Source organism: Panthera pardus, unplaced genomic scaffold, assembly GCF_024362965.1.
Source record: "Panthera pardus isolate Hobbes unplaced genomic scaffold, ASM2436296v1 HiC_scaffold_11, whole genome shotgun sequence".
NCBI classification, from domain to species: Eukaryota; Metazoa; Chordata; class Mammalia; order Carnivora; family Felidae; genus Panthera; species Panthera pardus.
Genome location: NW_026526666.1, coordinates 68,213,160 through 68,234,147, shown reverse-complemented (window position 1 = coordinate 68,234,147; position 20,988 = coordinate 68,213,160). Strand labels below are relative to the sequence as shown.

The 20,988-nt window shown below is 47.0% G+C and overlaps 1 protein-coding gene across 10 annotated transcripts in view; it reads right to left on the bottom strand.

Annotated features, from left to right (window-relative positions):
* The window catches only part of LOC109266906 (BEN domain-containing protein 5), a 1,451,617-nt gene that overhangs the window by 205,138 nt on the left and 1,225,491 nt on the right, over positions 1-20,988 (bottom strand). For 2 of the 10 annotated variants that reach the window (XM_019449351.2, XM_053895600.1), the window contains 4 exons: positions 14,720-14,868; positions 8,702-8,915; positions 4,895-5,036; positions 731-907 (listed from right to left, as the gene is read on the bottom strand). The exons of 4 other annotated variants lie outside the window; for them this stretch is intronic. In XM_019449351.2, the coding sequence (XP_019304896.2) occupies positions 868-907; positions 4,895-5,036; positions 8,702-8,915; positions 14,720-14,868 (545 nt within the window). In that variant the 3' untranslated portion in view covers positions 731-867. 4 more of the 10 variants (XM_019449352.2, XM_019449359.2, XR_002079911.2 and 1 more) reach the window with 3 other exon arrangements.

Here is a 20,988-nt window from a genome sequence, read left to right as displayed (position 1 = left end):
TTTTAGATATAAAAGGATAAACGAACTGACGCGAGGTGACACTGCCCCCTGCTTCCTGAAGGTAACGCTGGGCCACATCTCACATTACCGCCCCCTAACACCCCTTTACAGAGACTGATTCAATTTATCAAGGAAGTTGGATCTCAGATCATCTTGAGTGAGAAAGGCGTCTGTCTGGTCCTAAGATCTGTCCTTTGAAGTGAGAGGAAGTAATTTGCTTCCGAGACAGCCCTTCAGATCTGCAGACAGCAACCCCTCCCCTTATGAATTTTCTTGCTTTTGGCCTGAGGGTTCCACCTCTCAAAGGACACTGGTCACCTCCACTGTACACTTACTACACTTAAATAAATGAGGATAATGATTGTCTACATCAAAGAATTAATGAAGCTTTATTATAGAACAAAATAGAGGAACAGAGATAGAAGTCCTTGAATGGTAAAAATATTAGTTCAAATTCTCAGTCAAGTGATAGGCAACTCAGAGACACTTTATCCCCCTCCAAAAAAGACAGTGCTTTCCCCATCCCCAGAATGACACTGGTGCCAAGTTGCTGCCTGAGTCTCAGCAAATCCATTTGACTTCTTTGGAATGGGAAGTCCAAGTTCAGGGCAAGCCGACGACCCTGGAAGCCTGCTGGCTCCCTGCCCACATGCCACCACGCACGGTGGGGTCTCAACTGGACAGCACCATTGCCCGCAAATCACAAGCCACGCAAGAAAAACGATAAGGCTTTATGAAAAATCCAAAGTTTATTGCAAATTGTATTTTGCTTCCCTTCGTTCTTCATTTTTACAGGATTTATTGATATCCATGATTTTTTCACAGATGTACTTGTTGACTTTGGAGAGTCTCTGTGCAATTTCAGTTTCATCCACAGTTTCTTGTGCTATTCTGTCGTACAAACACTCTAGACAGGGGAAAGGAACAAGATGGCCAAGGATTAATGGTGAATTTAAGTACAATCTTGTAAGGTGGCACAAAGAAAATGTACCTCCTGACATACTTCCCAAATACCAATTCACGTATCTGGCACTGCTGTACGTTTAAATTTTCAATACAAATGTACTTAGAAAAAAGTAGATATATGCTGTAAGTTTACACTTTAAAAATAATGATACAATATCCATACGCCCACTACCCAGTTTCATAAACATTATTGGTCCTTCTGATGCCTCTGGATGCCCCTCCCCAATCCCATCGTTTCCTCACCCTCCCCAGATGTAAGCACTCTCCTGGATTTTTTCTTTCTTTTCTTTTTGTGGTATCACATATGTACACATTCTTATATAATGTATTGTTTACTCTTCCCTGTTTTTTAAAAATAATTTTTAATGTTTATTTATTATTGAGAGACAGAGAGAGAGCATGAGCATGGGAGGGGCAGAGACAGGAGGAGACACAGAATCTGAAGCAGGCTCCAGGCTCTAAGCTGTCAGCACAGAGTCCGACACGGGGCTTGAACTCAGAAACCACGAGATCATGACCTGAGCCGAAGTCAGACACTTTACCAACTGAGCCACCCAGGCGCTCCTACGCTTCCCTGTTTTTAACTTTTTTTTACAGGTATATCCACATCTTATATATCTTTCTTTTTCTCACTCAACATTACATAAATTTCGTGATTTACCCAAGTTGAAGTGTGTGGCTACAGGTCAATCATTTTCACTGATGGGTAGTGTTCTCTGGAGTGGACTGTTCCACAATTTGCTGATCCATTTTATTGCCAATGGATACTCGGATTGTTTCCAGTGTTTTGCAATTACAAACACCCTGGTGCGTGTCTCATGGGGTACACATGCAGGAAATTCTCCAGTGAGGGCCAAGCTGTGGCACTGCTGATCGCTAGGGTGTGTGCATACTCAACTTTACTAGGTGATGTCTAGTAAATTGTTTTCCAAAGCGGTTTGCTGCCTGGAACTCCTGACAGTAGTGTATGCAAGTACTGGTTGCCTCATATCTTCAAAAGCACTTGACATTGCCCGGTTATTAAGGATTTGACAGCCCGGTGGGTGTGAAGTGGTATCTCAACGTGGTGATTACTAACGAGGCTGAGGTCGGCCGCTCTTAGTGAGTCTGACGTTTGCTGTGATGAAACAAAGAGTGAGCCCCAGACAAGGTCTGACAGGAGCCTGACTTCTGCCCACTTTCTAGCCTGGGCACCTGAGGCAAATCATTGCCCTAGATTCCTCACCTGCTTACCAAGAACAACAAACCACAGGTTATCTTTAAGGCTGCCATGAAGCATGATAAACATTTTGCAAGCCTTCTTCGAACCGTAGAGAACATTACACCTGTATGGAGTTGTTACAATTATTTTATGTACATACACCTGTCCACTCCTGGGTCCTACCACAGTGCTTGCAGAGGGGCAAGGTTCAGTAAATATATGTTAAGTGAACGAATGAATAGTTTTCCAGAGAAACTCCAGAGGTCATAAAAATTCTGGACATAAGGGGACTACGCATGGAGAACATACCAGTGGAGTATATAATCATGGGCAAGAATTTTAACTTCTTTGAACCTGCGCTTCCTCACCTACAAAACAGGAATGGAGACCTACTCTTAAGGAGTTGCTATGGAGGGTAAACAACATCTTGTCTACCAGGCCAGCCCAGAGCAGGTAATCCTGCTGGAGGTGCAGAATGTCGGCACTCGATGGGACTGTGGGGACTAACACGTGCTGACCCCTCCTCTGGCATGTGGGAAAGTGGAGGCCTGGAGAAAGTACGGACAGAGCTCATTGTGCCTTCCCCAACGCTGAGCTCTTCCTGGGTGTGCAGCCAGCCCGCCTCCGGGTGCCATCCACACTGCAGGTGCATGTGCTATGGGCATCCCGGGTCCCGGGCACCCTCCCCTCCCCACTGAGAACGGGTTTGCACAGAGAAGCCTTTAAAAGCTTTTGGTTGACCTCCACTACTCCCTGACTACTCCCAAGCCACTTATCTCCACTTCATCTTGTCTTGGCCTTTCCACAGGGACTGAGACAAGAAGGTAGGAGGCCCGGTCTCTCTCCAGTCTTGCCTTCTGCTAAGTTTACCTGCAATTCTCTCCTGCTCCAGGCTATCCCACAAATCAGTGTCTTTGACAATCTCTTTCCCGATTACCCTGGCTCCATCCTTCAGCTGCCTAAATCCTATTCATCCTTCCAGATTCAGCATCCCTGGGGCCTACCAGATCAAACTGGGAGACCCCACTCTGCTGACTGCCTCTGCACCCCCACACTTGCCTGGCTCTCTGTCTCAAAGCACTGATCATGGTCTAATAAAACTGTGACCAGTGCCTCCCCTACAGATGGGAACGCTTGGACAGTCTGTCTCCAGCCCTGAGCCGGGAGGAAGCAGATACTCACGGTGACTTTGCTGGAACCTGAACCAAGTGAGGGAGACAACTTGTGCTGAGAACTGTTTCGAAGTTCAGGAGTTCGAATCTGGCTCTTGCCCTAGTTGCTGTGCAACCTCTAAGTGGGAACCAGTCTGGGTCTCAGTTTTACCATCTGTAAAAGTAGGATGGCAAACCACATGATCCAAGGAGATTCTTCCAGCGCTAAGTCTTTAGCTGTCTGGAAGGTAGTAGGGTGGTAAAGAGGCTGAGGAGAGAGAAGGGGAGAGAAGGACAGTGGGTGTGATGGCCCTTGGAGCACTGGCAGGGGTCACAGAAGAGGCAGGAAGAGAAAGGGGCAAATGCAGGAGTGTTTTCCAAGAGGCCTCCCCAGTATCCCAAGCGTTCCTGTGTCTCGGGGGCAAGAGCACTGAGCGGCCCCTGAGGTTGATTAAAGGCTTTGTTAGACTCTAGGTATTAATCACCTGCACTTGCTGGGAATGTCTCCCTCTGCGAGGGAGCATTTAAGATTATTGCTTAATTAACAAGGTTTATAACAGCGCTAATGTGTCCTATTAAAAAAGTTATAAAAATTATCCAGAACTCAATGCTGTGGCTCATTTAGGAAACTCAGACATTCTGCAAAAGGTCATTTGACCTTAATAAGGTTTAACTGTCATTCTGGAGCTTGTCATTAAAGAGAGACTCTCCTACGGCCCTCCTGCTCTGCTTTCTGCATTTGCAAGCGGTATCAGTGCTCACCATCCTGCTGCCATCCGGTCGGGAAGGACTTTAAAATCCTCAAAGACATGAGAAAATCCCTAATGAGCAAGGGCTGTCATTTTTGTACAGCAAATGTGACTAAGTGTGGTAAAAGTGAAATAAACACACACAATCTCAAGCCACAGATCTCCTGCTTGGAAGGACCAGTCCAGGCAGTCTGGAGGAGCTCATATAATTGGGGTAAAAATGGTGAGTGTGTGGTGGGGTAGGAGACGGACTTCCAACCTGCCTGATTGTAGTAAAGAAAAAACCAACACTGTACTTCGGTATGACAAGAAACCTCTGGGACGAGGAAGTCGGACACACTCTGCCCGGCTCCGACCTAACCAGTTGTACGGCCTTGGGCAAGTCACTTTCCTTCTCATTCGCCTGCATGGCAAGCATTTCTGGGCTCCCAGTGTTGCTATAGGAGGTCCCTGGGGGGCAAAGATACAGCAAAAAGAGACCAGAGGTGACCACAAGGGGCTCTGGGACATATGACAGAAGTGTCCACTCACCCTAAGAAGTCAGGGAAGGCTTCCTAGAGGAAGGTTCTCCTAAGCAGATCCGGGTGGTTAGAGCAGCTAGCCAGACAAAGCAGCCCAGGTGCAGGGTGGGTAGTTATGACTTGTGGTCCGGGCCCCAGGAATGGCCCTTACAAATTCCCTAACGTGAGAGGGAACAAGGCTTGTTCAGGGAGTACAGTAGTTCATTAGGGCAAGAACTCTAGGGGAATACTGCTGAAAAATAAAGCTGGAGCAATGGCCAGGGGCCAGGATATAAAGGTGCTTTTGTGACATGTTAAGAAGCTTACCTTTTAATAATGGGCACCACAGGCTGGCTGTGACGGGGTGGTGGTGACAGGATCATGTTTGGTTTCTTAAGGATCACTCTGGTTACGTAATGGAGAGGGAAGTCTGGAAGCTGCCGGAGTATTGTAGGGGGGAAATGATGGCCTATGAAAGGTGCATGGGGCAGGGAGAGAAGTGGGTGGTTTAAGACATATTTGGGGGCAGAAGAGACAAAACGAGGCATGTGCAGGAGTCGAGCATGGGCATCTTGGGGTACCTGCTGGTGGTGCCCTTCACCAAGACAGGGAATCCAGAAGGGGCAGAAGGCTGTGCAGAGAGGAAAAAGGAGAGAGTGGTGAGGGGCACAGTTGTGCCAGTGTCATGGGGGAACCTGTGAGCTGTGAGGAGACGGCCAGTGGGCACCTGAATGTATGGCTTGGGAACGCAGAAATGTGGACTGAGCCAGGGATAGATTTGGGAACTTCATTCACTGATTTAGCAAATGTTTACTGAGCACTCACTACCTGCTAGCCCTGAACAAGATACTCATAAAGCTTATATTCTAGTGGGCTTGTGGGGGGTGGGGGAGTGGGGAGGCAATTCCCAAATAAACAAACAAGAAATGCTATGCTGACACTTTATGTAGGGTGATGCTGAGGTGACAGAGAACAATGGAAAGGCTATGCAGATGGGGCCGCTGGGAAAGGCCTCTCTGGATGGCCAGAAGGAGGTGGGATTGCAGGGCAGATGGAGGGCACTGCTGACAGTGGGAAAAGGAAGGTGGTAGGAGGCCCCTGTGATTAGAGCATGGTGGAAAATGGGAAGCGAGGTGTCAGCAGAGGGCAGAGGGGTCCCCAGAGGCCAGATTGCCAGGCGTGAGCCAGGACAAGGAGTGTGGGTTTCAGCCTGGGCTCTGGGAACAGTGGGAAGTGAGATCAGCTGAGGAAAGTTTTGTGGAGAGAGAGGACACTCTGGGGACAGAGGACAGGGCAGCAGAAGTGGAGCCCACAAGGGGCATGTGAAGCCAGGGAGGCAGGAGGAAGTCGAACATGTGTTACTGAGGAAGTCCTCAGTAAAGGAGGAATGAGTGGTCCCATCAGATAGTCTGGGGAGGAGGTGAAAAGTGTGCCCCGGATCTGGTAAGGCGGAAGTCCATGGGAAACTTGGCAAGAACAGACTAGTAGGGGGCTAGACTAGGGGGCTAGGCCCCCTCTGACAGACAGCAGGGGCATCACAAGTGAGCACAGGCAGTGAGTGTAGACAACTCCTTAAGAGAGCTGGATGTGAAAAGGAAAAGGGAGACATGGAGCAACCAGGTGGTTGAAGTGGCCTCCAGGGAGTGTTTTGTTTGTTTTCATAAGAAACAAGTGGTCAAAGTCTATTTAAATGATGCTGGGAAGGAAGTGGGAGGGCAGGAGCATAATTGGAGGAACAAGGTACTTAGGAAGGCAGGTGGGCTGGGATCCAGATAGAGAGAATGGATGGCCCCAAATAAGAGAAGGAAACTCTTCTTCTGGGACATGGGGCAGAAGAGCAGACAGTATAGTTAGGTCTGTAGTTAAGCCTGCAGTTTGAAGCTGTGGGAGTTCCTTTTCTTTTCTCTCTGAAGGAAGAGAAAAGGCCATCTTCTGGGAAAGAGAGGTGTGGACTATCATGTTTGGCAAAGCAGAGGAAGTTTAAAAAAGGCTTGGAAAATGGGGGAGTAGATCCGTGAGGGAAACCTGGGGGACTTGGCAGGGGGGTTGAAGACCTAATGGCCCAATGCCACACAGCTGAGAGGTTTTCTAGATTGTTCTGTAGCACTGGGGACCCGGTTAGCTGCACAGGACATCATCCGAGTAGGGTTTAAGGAACATTCAAAATGTTTCTTTTGGTCACTGGGTAGCCAGGACAAAGACCACAATCCTGGCTTTATTGATGGAGACACCAAAAATGGGCTTGGTTGGTACTGGTATTGCGCTAGGCTTGGGGAAACAAAAGTGAATATAGTATAGGAACCAGGGTTAGCTCCAAGTTAAACCAAAGCAGAGCTGGGGCTCAACCCCAGGCTTTTGATACTGGGTTCCTACTGCTACTTGCCATCACCCTGCACCGTGAGTGGATGGGAGAGAGCCTGCAAGCTGAGCAGTACTGGGCATTAGTGAACTTCAATGGTGTGATCATCACAAGGTCACATCGGCTCGATGGAGGCAGCTCGCTTGTCAGGAAAGATTGCTAATTTCTTGTCATACTTAGAACATAACTATTTCCAAGCTATAATCCTAGGCAGCCCTTTCAGTTCTCTTAACAGGTTAAGTTTTCAGCTGAGGAAACTAAGACACAGGGGGGAACTGATTTACAAGAAATCACAACGAGGGTCAGTCCAGGGATCAGCTTGCCAGTCTCAGTGTTTCATTTGTTCACACTTCATTTACTGAGCTCCTCCTACTGTGTGCCATTCCCTGTGGTAGGCAATGAGGATGTGGAGATGAATCAGATAAGGTCAGACCAGTGCCTGAGGCAGACACACAGCAGATGATTTTAGACCACGACAAGACGATGGGGCCAGTCAGGCACTGGAAGGCACCTGGGACCTGCTGAGTCACATTCCAACAAGTATAGTGGAATCAGAGGTTGGGCACCTATTTGGTGGGGCAGGGCCACATCCCCAGGAAGGCCTCTTCCTCAGGGAGACCTCCCAAATGGAGATCCATTATTTCAGAAAGCAAGCAGACTAAAGGCTACCTCCAACTGTCTAAAAATAAGTGGCTGTTTAAGTGAATTAGTCATGAGTCGGCCAGGCAAGGAAGGCAGCTCTGCTCCAGCAGAACAAGGCCCACACTAGAGCCAGGGTGGTATGGGTTTGAACTCTCTAGCTCTAACCTGGCTGATCACTTAATCTTGCTGAGTCCTGCCACCTTGACCTCCAAAGCGTACCCTAAATCTGGCTTTTTTTCCTACTCCCACTGCTATAACCTTAGTCCACGGCACCATCATCTCCATCCGAGACTACTGCACGAGTGTCCTAACTGAGCTCCCATTTGGTCACTCCACAATCTGCCCTTCTCCTATGGATAGAATAGATCCAAGCTGCTTAATGTGGCTTTTTTGGCCCTTGAGAATGGCTCTCACCCACCTCGCTGACCTCGCTCTCCCCTCACTCATGGCTCCGTGGCTGTCCGGAGCTGCCTCGTCCCTGGAGTGTGCTGGCCTTTGTGCCTCTTTACTCTGCCTGTTTTGCCGCCCCTGAGACCTCCACAGGGCTGTCTCCTCCACCCCTAGTTCCCAGCCTCCTCAAGCAGGCCTGCTCCAACACACCTAACACAGCCCGCTCTGTCTTGCCGTAACATGTAATGATGCTTCACTGCCTTCCTTCATCAGTACCTGAAATTATCTGACATATATGTTGTCTGTCGCAGAACCTGGCATGGGGCCTGCTCAAAATGTACATGTTGATGGAATCTACTTTCTTTGCTGAAACATGGCAGCTGGACACTTAGAGACCAGTAGTCAGGAGCATGGCTTCTGAGGCCCATGCAGTGACCCCCTTCCCCAGGAATCCTTCCTTGATTTTCTAGCTAGGGGGTCTCCTCCCCTCCTGAGATCTTTTTCAGCATGTCATCTACCCTTCTCTCATGCTAGCAACTTGGACTGTGCTTGTGTCCATGGCTCATCTCCCGTTAAACATGAGCTCCTCTGGGACAAGGTCCATACCTGCTCTTGTGTTCCATGCCCGGCCTGGGGCCTGGCATGGAGAGGCTTCAGTGTCTGCTGAACTAAACTGTGTCTAGTACATTCCACAGAGTATAGGACAGCATCTCAGCCATTGTGTTTGTACTGCAGTGACCTACCTCTGACAATGCTTAGTTTGTGAGGCGAGAGGGGTGGCTTAGGGACTGCATCTTTCTTTTTTTTTGTGGCAACTCCTGTGACGCTTCTGTTCTTCAGAACATCTGTTCCCCAAATCATGACTGCCAAGTTCTTTGTGTACTTGGAATCTCCTTGGGTTACTTGTAGCTGGTGCCATTTCTCCTCATCAACCCAAATCCCGCTTCCCAGATGGACCTGAAAGAGATAAGAACACAAGCACCTGTGTAGTCGGACAGGCTGGCAGTTGGAAACTTTTCTTTTCCTTTAAAAGACACTGCTGCACACCCATAAGAGGCTCATTCCATAAACATCATGTTAACTATCTTTAAGGGAAATAATAATCATTTACCGAATCCCTATAATGCACCAGGCCTTATTCGAGTGCATTATACCCACTCTCTCAAATCTTCGTGGCAACCCTGGAAGGAAGGTGTTGGGATACTATTTTCATTTCCGATGGAAAAACCGGGTTGAGAAAGGTGAAGCCAGTTGCCACGAGTCACTCAACTATTATGTTACAGGGTTGGGATTCTAAACATACTCATGTTATAACAGGGCCACTTGGAGCCCGAGCAAATCTCAGAATGTGTACGTTTCACTTCCTTCTCTGTTAAACTTTAGAAAGACTTCTCTCCCTTTGCTGTGAACATGCTGGGGCACAAATCCCAGCATAGTGGTTCCCAACAGTGGCACACGCGGGGGTCGTCTAGAGCTGTAAAAATCGCTGGTGCCTGGGCCCCATTCCCAGGGATTCTGAATTATTACTCTGGGTGGGACCTGGGTACAGGGGTAGATGAAAGTTCCCTAAGTAATTCCAATGTACAGCCGAGTTTGAAAACCACTGCCAGTTGGAGCCGGGAGGACAGCCACCAGACTCCACCATTAACTGGAGTGTGTTTGTGCAAGTCCTTTCCTACCTCTAGCTTCAGTTTCCCATGAACTAAACTGGGAGAGTGGGATTTCATCTCTAAGTTCCTTCTGGCTCAGAACACCTATGATTTTGATAAATTAAATACAACCACAGTGTCCTCGGTCTGATTCTGTTCTGATGGAACAGAACACGGCCTAGTGCTCCCTGGAAGGGAAGGTCTCAGAAGGTTTCAGGGCAGAGTCGGTAAATGTAAGACGACTCAGAACGATCTAGCAATAAGCTATAGGCTTTCAAATTTTTTCTCTTTTCTGGCTCTTTTAACAACTCAAAAACCATTTGCTAATCATTAAAAAATGGAGTTTTGACTTCGACACTGCCATTTATGTTGTGTTTCTCCTGAGTTTGTGGAGGGTGGAAATGGCCTCTGTGGAGAAGGAGGGGAGGCAGCTGCTAATGAGCTGAACTTTCTAAGGGTAATGAAAGAGCTCTGCCCAAAGTCCTTGTCTTCAGAAAGAACTGTAGGTCAAAAACATCATGTGGTCAGGAGACCTCTTGGGAGAGGTCCTGGCCTGAGAGATCGCACACACACCCACACTGATGGCAGACTGGCAAGAACTACCGTTCAAAGATGGCTGAAGATCTTTCTACTGAAGACTGGCTTGGAAAAGAAGGTGGGTACACACAGATGGGAAGACAGGTCAGTCAGCAACACTTCTTCCTTCACCAATTACTGAGGTTTTTCAGCCATCCAAAACGGAAAACAAAATAGCCCAGCAACACAGCCCACTCACGGATGTCAGCAAGTAACCAATCCACCTGGCCTCATCTGCCTTCACTTCCTTTTGCTCACAAGATCATTCAGATCCCTGCAGGCCTGGTATCAGGTAACCAGATCCACCTGGTCTTCCTGTGCTGCAAATTTCAGTGCCGCAAATCTGTTCATATGGCTCAGGAAGATAAGCAACCCTGGAAGTGAGATGTGCTGCCCGGGGCCAGCTGGGCAACACTGATCCAAGGTCAAGTCTGGCCTTTCCTCTGCAGTCTGAACCGCAGGTGGGCAGTCTGTGTGCCAGATCAGGCATGCTGGGGACAAGTTTCCTGCTGCTCCCTGCTGGGCCCCAAGTCACCTCCCTCTGATGACACTCTGAAGCTACCTCACAAGCTTCCTGAGATAAGGGGGAAACAAGGAATTTGAATTAGATTGAATTCAGAATTAGAAAACCTTAGAATGGAAGACAGCGTTCGTTTTTCAAAGATTTCTGCTCTTTTCCACCCTGGGCCTTGCTTTCCTATAATCTTTTATTATTCTTAAAAGAGAGGTGACAGTCATTTTAGCCCATGTTCTGCTAGAGAAGGGGGACACTAATATTTTTTGAGTACCTATAATGAACCAGGTATCGTACCCTCAATTTATCTAATCCTCATAATGACCTTAAGAGATGGAAATAGGTAGCAGTTATTATTCCCACTTTACAGACATGAATAGAGATTCAGAAGGACTAAATTACTTTCCGTGAGACATACCAGCAGTAAATTTTGGAGTCAAGATTCAGACCCAAATCTGTATGGCTCTAGAGCCCAAGTTCCCCAGGCCTTCTGCTGCTGCCAGTGTCACGGTGGTGCCAACGTGGTGGACACATAGCCTATCTAACATATCTATATTCCATGAGGTTTCTTTTTGAGTTTTCCTCTGTGCTGGCCCAGCCACTTCCCCTGCCGGCACTCACTGCAGGTCACTAAGGCAGACAGGGAAACCAGAAGAAGCCATGGGCTGGCCTTTCTGCCTCTGGTCCCTGCTCCCTTCAACTCACCCTATAAACACTGCCAGATTAGTCTCCCTAAAACACAGCTTTCCTTCTTTGACTAGATTACTTCCACAGTCTTTCAACTCCGTGTTTCTGTGTGAACACTCTGGAATCTTGAATGGCTCCCTCTTTCCTATCACATCAATCTAACCTCCCCAGTCATCTTTAGAGGCCCTCCAGAATCCTCTTTCCATTCAACTTGCTAGCCTTTAGTCTCCTGCTATGGCCATCATGATGAAGCTTGCAAACTCCCGCATTTCCTTCTACTTTCAGTATGTGGTAACAGAAAAGGGGGTGCTGGAGTCTTCAGCCCTAGGTGGCAATCGGCTAGTCACTTTACCTGAGTCTCACTTTTCTCAGATGGACAACAGGCAGAACACCACCTAACTCACAGAGCTGTTCTGAGGATTATATGACATAACATGAATAAAACGTCAGGAGGACAGCACACCCCCAACCCACCCCCCAGCTATGTCTCCACTGATGCCTTTCCCCTGTCCAGAAATGAATGCCTTCGCCTATGTCTTCTTAAGCCTGCTAATCTTCCAAGCCCCAGTCCCAAATCCAGGAAACACTCTTTAACTCTCCATAGCTAAGTTCTATCCCCCTCTGAATTTCTAGCCTTCTGTGAGCCTTCACCACCTGATTCAGTCCTTCACAGTACATCTCCATGGGGACGCATTGAGGCTTTGCCTCTTTGGTCCCGTTCAAAATGATCAGGACTAGTCTGAACACAAAGCAGGAGAAACAGAAGGGCATATTTAATATGTTTTAATGGCACAGGCTTTCAGTTCTGATGAGCTGCTTTTCCTTAGAGAAGAAAATATTTTCTGACATGAACTTGAGTACAAGGCCAGTTTTACAGCACAGAAAGAAATGGCTCTGGGTAAGACCAATCACAGGTATATGTTGGGACAAGGGCTCCCGAGGTCAGCAAAATAAGGGTCACCTGGAACAATGCCCAGTTTTCAGAGATGGAGCAGAATAGACTGGAAAGAGCACTGGCCTGGGAACCAGGAGACCTGCCTTCCAGTCCCTACCTGTTTGTTTCTAGCCTGTTCTATAATTACAGAGGAGCCCTTCTCTGGATGTGCTTCCCCAACTATGCCATTCATAAATTAGACTATGTAAACTTTAATAGTCTTTGCAGCTCTAGGATTCAATGAGGTTTTGAAATAAAGAAAAGCAATGAACTTTATCAAAATCAGAAAGTAACTTTTGCAGCAAGCCCTATTATACACATAAACCATTGTTAACTATTTGACCATAATGTTAGCCTTATGTGTCAAGGGAGGTTTTAAAAATATGGCATCTGGCAGGATGGGACTTGATCAAAAAATGGCTTTGTGAAATGTTTTGTAGGACAAAACTAGTTTCCTACTAGGAAGTGGATCCCATTCTAATGCTCTAGGCTTTGCGGAGATTAAGGCTTTTGTTCATGCAGGCAGAGAGAAGAGAGGGTCAGAAAGGATAGCAGAGCCAAGAACAATGAGGACAAGGGAATGTTGCTCTGGGAAACTGCCATCCATTTCTAGTCTGTCCACTTCCTTTCCTCTCCCTTCATAAATTTCTCTGTCGAGCTTCAAATTAGTTGCAAACAAAAGTCAGGTTAGTTTTACAGCAACACGTTGGCAACAACCAATGAAAAAACAAAACTGGCAATTTCAAGATTTGTTGTGCAACTCCCAGGGAAACATTAAGTGAGGTTTGAGATACCCATTTTCTGGAAATGGAAAAATGATACCTTTGCAAAAGAGGCCCCCAGAATGCTCAGAAACTGTCCATCAGTTTTCAAAGGAAGGGAGAAATAGTGTTCTCTTGGAAGCTACTTTAAGAAAAAGTCTCTAGTCACCGTACAGTGCCGTCGTCACTAAAAAGGAATCAACAAACACAGAATGGTCCTTTCTTTTCTTTATCTTCAATTGGGTAAGATTCACCCAACTTAGATACACAGCTGGAGTGACTACAGGCCCATGGAGAGCATGAATCCATCCCTCCTTGCACAGATCGGGGCACTGAGGCCCAGCAAAGAGAAAGATCCACCCAAGCAAAGTTACACAGAAAGGACAGAGACAGAGCTATGCTCAGCATTCGTGTTCCCGACTGCCTATTTCCACTCTGGCATGCCACCTCTCCCTTGCAAAGTGGACTTTTAAAGCCTGTTGGCTGGAGCAAGTCAAGACAGAATGGGCGGATGACCTGGCCCATCAGTTCTGCCTCTGCAGGGGAGGAAGTGCTCAGTGGGAGATGAGGGAATGGCAGCATATCCAAGAGAGCCCTAAAGACTAACAGGTTTCATTTCCTCAGCTGACAATATTTGCTTTTTGCCTCAATCTGGCCAGTTGCAAGGATATATCTGGACAAACCCAAATAAAACAACCTTTTCTTTCTCATCAGCCCACTGGGGAACAATACTGGATAAACAGAGACCTTCTGAAGCATGAGGCAAGAAAAACAGACTGACACAGATGATTCTTTGGGGAGAATGAGAGGTGATGTCTGTACTGTATGCCAGGGTGGCAGAAATATAACACTAAAACTGAATTTGACCAGTGCCTAGACAAAGGGCTCCAATATACTTCTTCCAAGATGAATCCATTTGGATATCAGAAGGATGTTAGAACGTTTTCTCCCTGCCCAGCTGCTATGACACGTGACTTTAAGACTTCCAAAGGCTATTCCATTAGTTTTCACCCCTGTACTAATAGAATTAATAATGCTTAAGTTTTCTTTCATGACTTTTTTTTTTTCAATAGCCTTACAAGAAAATCTGAGAAGTTATATGTGGTCCTAGGACTGTGGCCTAACCACTGTTTGAATATACAGCTTGGAAACAGCTTAGGGACAAGGAGCGCTTCTCATTTACCAGTTTATCCTTGGCATCTAGCACAGGGCTTAGAACATATAGATACTTCGCGAATGGTGAACAGATACATATTGAGTTGTTCTCTGTCATTCAGAGATTTTATTTCTGGTACACCTTATAAATTTTATGTGTCTGGTTTTTATAGGAGGGTAGGACAAGTTTCATCAAACCACCCTGCCTTTTTAAATCTTTCTCACTACTAAGCTATTTTAAAACGTCAGTTTAGTTTTATACTTGCTTTGGCCCAGTATTTAAAAAAAAAAAAGGGAAGAGAAAATGAACAAGTCCCAGTTTAGCTCCACTAGTTACAACACAAGAACTCTGGAAATAGTTACTGAGGCCCAGGCCAGGAGGCCAAGTGGCCACGCTGTGTCTCAGGAAGCTCCCACCAAACTCTCCATCATCACTCTGACTAACAAACACTTGCAGGGAATGGATATTGAGCTTGAAACACTACCTTGCCATTGTCTAGGATATACTTGTCCATGACAGGTGCAGGAGCGGGGTAATAGGACGACGTATTTGCTTCCTCACTGAAAGTGCTCCGTAACTCCGGCTCGGGCTCGAGACATTCTGACTTTACTTTTTCCAAGTCAATGGCGGGACCTAGGCAGTTAAGAAAAGAGATCTGTCTAGAACTCCAAGGACAATAAAAGGCAAATATTTTTAACTACGCATCTATCAGCACACAGTGGCACAAAATAAATATGCTGGTTTATTTTTTCCATTGGACTACACTTAAACCCAGGCTTGAAAATAATATGAGATATGAACGTCAAAAGGGAAAAGGTAGGAAATTGGAAGACAAGAATGAACAAGACTCTAAGTATGAATGAGAAGTGGTCTTTGAGGGTGTCATTGTCTGAATGGAAATGCAGGGGAATCAACTTCCTGGTCAGAAAAAGAGGTCCTGTTAAGACTGGGGTGCACAAGGGGTGGCAATCGCTGCAATATGCAAAGTGTGTATTTGCTAAAACCCCACTTCTGCAGCCTGCAGTGGAGCGGGCCACAGCCTAAGAACAGAGGTTAGGAAAGCAGTGGGGACAAATGCAAAGGCCTCCCTCTCCCTAAGACCTAGTATCTACCTAGACAGGAGCATTTCAACCAAGAAATTAAAATACAATACAGATTAAGCTTCTGATTGCCTGATCTAGCAGCTACCCTGATTTCTATTTTAATGCAATCAACACAAATTACGCGCAGTTTAAACAGTGAAAGGAAGCTAGATAAATGGTGGTGGTTTCTAAGGGGAGTATTTTTTCTTCTCCATTAAGCTTTTAAAAATGATGGACTATTTTTTAAATCACCTATTGTGTCTTGATTACCAAAGGGCAGAGAAACAGGATGAAAGTGAGTAAATAAGGCTGAATGACTTGATTAACTTTTGCAGGAGAGCAACTCCAAAGGCCAACGGAGAGCTCAGTACCCTGGAAATGTTCCCGACACAAACATTTCTTGAGCTGTCTGGGATCTGGGAGTTAGCTACTGCTATAGTGGGTCCCCCTGGGCTATGCCTATACCTGAAGTAACCAATGAATTTCATGGTCCAATCTTCCCTTATCCTAACTATGTGGATCGCCTGATAAGGAGCTCTTTATACACTAAATTACAATCTGGTTCCAATTCTATGCTCAACTGCCACACCCCAGACTTTGGCTGGTGGTAGAGAAGGTATTGGTGATTTTGTTACTAAAATTCCTCATGACAGGGCTTCCCAAAACAAGAATATCATTCCTGAGTTGCTGGCAGCTACCATCTGCAAGACAGAATCTCTGTAGTCTCTAAGGATGCAAGCATAAGCCTTGTACAAAGCAGAATGCAACATGGCTGGGAAGCAAAAGAGTGCTGATGAAAAAAAAATGGTTCATCATGGTAGAGCAAGGTTAGGTCCTATGCCTGGCTCTGCTGTTTTAATTGTGTGACCGCAGGTGAGTGAATTGTAGATGCAGACATTGGCAGAGTGAAGGACAGACAGCATCAGAAGTGTGCTGAGGGCATCTCCTAACACTGTGTGATGTATGTAGGGGCTGGGCCCGGGTCCCACTCTTCTCTTTGCCCCTAGCACCTGGCACTGAGTACCTAGTCTCTGAATGTTTGCTAAATGAATTAAAGAATGACAACAATGAATGAATACTTCTACAGTTTCAGAAGCAGATGCCAAAGTCTCTCTTCTCTCTGTGTGAGATCTCAGGTTGAATTTCTGAGATACAAACTCAAGTGGAGCATTTGATCTTTTCTGAGATCAGGGCAGAGGTAATTACTCCAGTTTCCCCTAAAGGGCATGGCCCAGTTGGCATCTGAAGTCCCTTCCTGCTCTGACATTCAGCAACAGGAAAAGGGGATGGGCTGAGAAGATGAGGTCCCTGTAGCCACTGGCTCACAGGTCATCTTTGGCAAGATTGTGCCCCTCCTCTAAAGTCTCTTTCTCCTTCTAGGAGAGGAAGATGTTGGACAAGAGAATGACTCCAGTTCAGCTCTGACTTTAGTCTGGTTCTCCCCCACCCATCTCCACAATGGCTGCCAAAGAGATCTCCTTGAAACCGTGTCCTTCCTTGCTTAGCACCTTCCTTCCTAGTTACCCTCAAAATTAGGTCATACGTTGTAGCCTCCGTAAGGCCCAGAACAACCAGCCTCCTCTCTACCCCTGGTGCTCAATTCTTGTTCTCACCTGATACTCACCTCTGCAGAGGGGCCATATGCCATGCTGTCCCGGCCTCTATGCCTTGGAAGTCTCGGCCTTGCATAATGCCACCTCATCTGCCTGCCAAGAATGGAGCTTAGGGGTCCCCTCTGTGAGGCCTTGCTCTGATCACCACCAGGTAGGGGGAGTCTCTACTTTGTAAATACTTCCAGCAAATTCTGTCTGCAATCATCTGCCAATCTGTTGTCCGCATTAGACTGTGAAGCTCTTTGGGGGCAAAGTTTTATTCTCTGTGCAGTCTTGGCAGCCAGAGCACTGGCTGGCACATTGCAGGCTCTCAGTAAATTCTTCATGACAGGAGGGGAGAGAGTTGGGGGTGGAGGGGTGGGCAGGGACTTAAACAGGCCAGGGCAAAGGTTCTGAAACAAAATCCTGCTGCCGAGTTGAGGTGCTTGGGGGTACAGGCTAGGGTGGGTGGGAGCCGTTCTTAAACTACTGTGACCTTTTGGCAGCCCACAAAGTAGAACTTAGGTCTGTCAAGTAGAAATTGGAAACTGCTGACAGAATGGACGATTCCGATGGCTACAGAGGGACATATAAGGGACATGAGGACCGAGGGTTGAGAGATGCTTCTCTGGCTCCATCCTCTGCTGCCTCCTTGCCACATCCCCACCCCAACCTCCCAGTCAGACTCCACTCCAAAGTGCCAGCCTGGCCTTCCCCACGCATACACCATTCCTTCCAGCTTCCCAGTCTGTGCTTGTGTCGCTCCTGCTGTCAGATCAGTCTACCCCACAGATGCCCACCTAGCTGCACTCCACCCGGACCTCAAGGCCTGACTCAAATGCCACCTCCTCCATCTCTTCAAAAGGAGAAAGCCATTCTCTCCACCTGTTGGCTTGGAATTTGGAGTCAAAGAGCCTGGAGTTTAAATTCTGGATTCCCCATTTACTGTTTAGGTGAGTTGTAAGCTTCTTCAGGTGGGTGAGCTCTGTCCCCGTGTGGACCCCCCGCCCCATATAATCAGATGCTCTCAGCTGTTTCTAGGCATGTTCCCCCCACTAGGTGGTGAGGCTTGAGGCCAGGCAGGGACTGTGTCTTCTTATTTCAGAGACCAGGGCTCAGCAGTGTCTGGTTCACGTTCTACCCTCAACAGGTAATTTCCACATTAATGATTACTTAACCTTCCTGGCCCTGTGGCCTCACTTGAAAGAAGCAATGACAACAGAGACCTGGCGAGACTGAAGATTCAGTGAGTTGACCATATATATGAAATGATTATGCCAGAGTCTGGTGCGGACTGGGTACTCGGTAAACAGTGCTCACCCCTGCTCCACCTCCTTCATACACAAGTTATTCCCGGGTGCTTCAGTTAGCCCACCACTAAACCATGGCCTTGGTGCACAGAGTCCGTCCTGGCACTCCACGGCACACCCACGCTCCCTCGGGCTCATGCTGATCTCCTCAGGGACTGCTGCACTGGGATCTTCTGGCTCCCAGAGAAAACTATTTCCTCCCATTGTCCGTCAGCACCGTGGAGCATCCGGAGGCTGCCAGGTGTCAGTACTGTCTCTGCAGCTGCCCCGTCTTCAGTACTGTACACAGAAGGTACCTGGCTCCTCAGCCTCAGCCCGGAGGGCAGACCAGCCAAAGGCACATCTTGGAAGGGGTTCCTCAAGGGAACTGGGGGTAAATCACAGCTGCATAACCTCAGACAAATCACCTCACCTCTCTGTGCCTCAGCTTTCCTACCTGCAAAATGTGGATTACCAATAGCCACCATGCAAGCTGATAATGCCTCTGGAAGAGTCCAGCACCGAGGCAGGCACAAAACAGAGGATCAGGAAATGGCAGATAAACAAAAGAATGAATCCGGGAGTAAAGCAGGGTGTTCCGTATTACAGAATCCAAGAGAAAAGGAACAAAAAAAAAGCATATGATTTCTTTGGGGAGAAGAGAGAGGGTCTCTAGTGCTTTTAATTTAAGGGAGGGGGGAGAAAAACATTTCATTGCAAATTTTAGTCGGTTCTACTACCGATGTTGGCAATTTACATCTCATTACAACAAATGCCTCAGATTGCTGTTTTGCTTTTAAAAATTTCTGAGGCATTGTTCTCCTTCAAACACATGTGACCAAATTAGCCACAATAATAAGCACTTGTGCTAAGAGACAGCATTGTACGATCTGGTGCAGATATTTTAAGTAACAAAGGAACTTTTTTCACTTTGTGGGAAGAGTAGGAATTAAAAAGAAAAAAAAAGGCCTTTTGATCTACTTCAGGTTTATTTTGGGGAAAATACACCTTCCATGAAGAGAAGCCTCTCAGCTGGGTAAGGGAAGCTTTTACAAAAGCATAAAAGGTAGTACTTGTCTTTTCATTCAGTCATTCAGGAACCCATTCAGTATGCAATCCCTGAAGCATACCCAGATCTGGGCCCTGTAAGGCACTGGGGACCCAGAGAAAATACAGCATGCCCCAATTCTGGAGAAGTTGAGAATTTTACATGTGAAACTCCATTTCTTTGCATACAAATAGCTGTGATTTGACAGACAAGCACTGGATTTAGTTAGAAAACCAGGTGCAAGTCCAGGTTCTGTTATTTATTTGACCTCTTTAAGCCCCAGGGGCCTCTTCCATAAAATGGGAATCATGGCACAGAGAAAGCGGCTTGATAAACATTGGCACAACGAATAAATGAAATTATATCTTTCTGGTTTTGTCTGGCTTAAATTAGACTAATGCTGTTCTTCTTGAAAACTTTCTAAAAAGTTAATGCTTGTGTGACTTCCAGGAGGTTCAGAAGTCATCCATTTCTTCAAAATATGTGTATATGTTTGAACAGTAAATACCATTTCTGAGTAACAGATGGGCTAATAATATTAGACTTTTCTTAAAACATACTTAATCCTTCCATTTACTTCTGCCAGTGAACAGGAAGTGTCTCTGCTACAGGTATGATTCCAGTTTCTTCCTAAATGCAAAGTCAATCAAGTCAAAATTCTTACATGCATTCGGAACACCTACTGTGGCACAGAGGTACACTGGATTGGGTAGAAGAAAGAGGATTCCACTCTGTTTAAAGACTAAGCATGGGAAGAGCTATGCAACAGTGAAGGAGGTGCACAAGAGCCTTGGAAAGAGGCAGGGGACATGGTCCAGAGCTGGGCAGGTGGATCCCTATGGGCCCTATCATTTTTTTCACGAAAGGTATCGGCCACTTTCACCTGCTATTGTCACTACACATTGGGTTTTTTTGCCCCATATTTATGCTTCCAGTGACGGTGGGGACATATCTGGTCTCATTCCTTCAGTGAGAATCTACTAAGCACCTACTAAGTGCCAGTACTAGGCTAGATGGCCCTGATTGGCTCACAGCCCAGTGGTGACAAAAGACAGGCAACAGGTCACCACCCATGTGGTTGACAAGGGTAAGGATAAAGACTTGGGAACAAAAGCAAAGGAAGGGATGCTCCATCTGGAGGATGCTAGGAGGGCTTCAGAAAGACAGCCACATACTTGTGTGCTGGGGTCTGGAGGATGGATGGGCAGGAACTCATTGGGAGCAAAGGGCTGGGCAAGGAGTTATCCCCATCCAGTGAAGGCAAGTGGCACATAATCAAGGCTCCCTGACCAGCCAGGAAGTTGGCAGCCTAACGATCTGCACAAGTCCACCAGTCTGGGGAGGGAAAGGTCACTACTGACTTGGTGACCCTGGGAAGCTTCAGGGAAGAGGTGAGCTCTGGCTGGAGCACTGATGTGTGATGAGGTCTGGGGAAGGTGGAGGGGCAGTCAGGCAGGGGATGGGATCACAGTAAATAGTGGCTCTTTGGGTCCTTCTCCCCCTCACTCCTGATTTTCCCAATGCCTTCTGTGAGTGAGGGTTGGAGCAGGCTTTGCTGGGCAGAGGCAGGAGAAGCTGGTAGAGCCTTCAATACCAGATTGGCAAGTCCCTGCAGCTCACATGGATGTCCCTACAGTGGGGTCTCCTCCTTGGGAGTCAGAACCACAGAGCAGCAGAGCTGGGAAGGACCTGTGAGCATCCCCTCACCATGGGGCAGAAACCCAGCAAGGCATGGCAGGAGA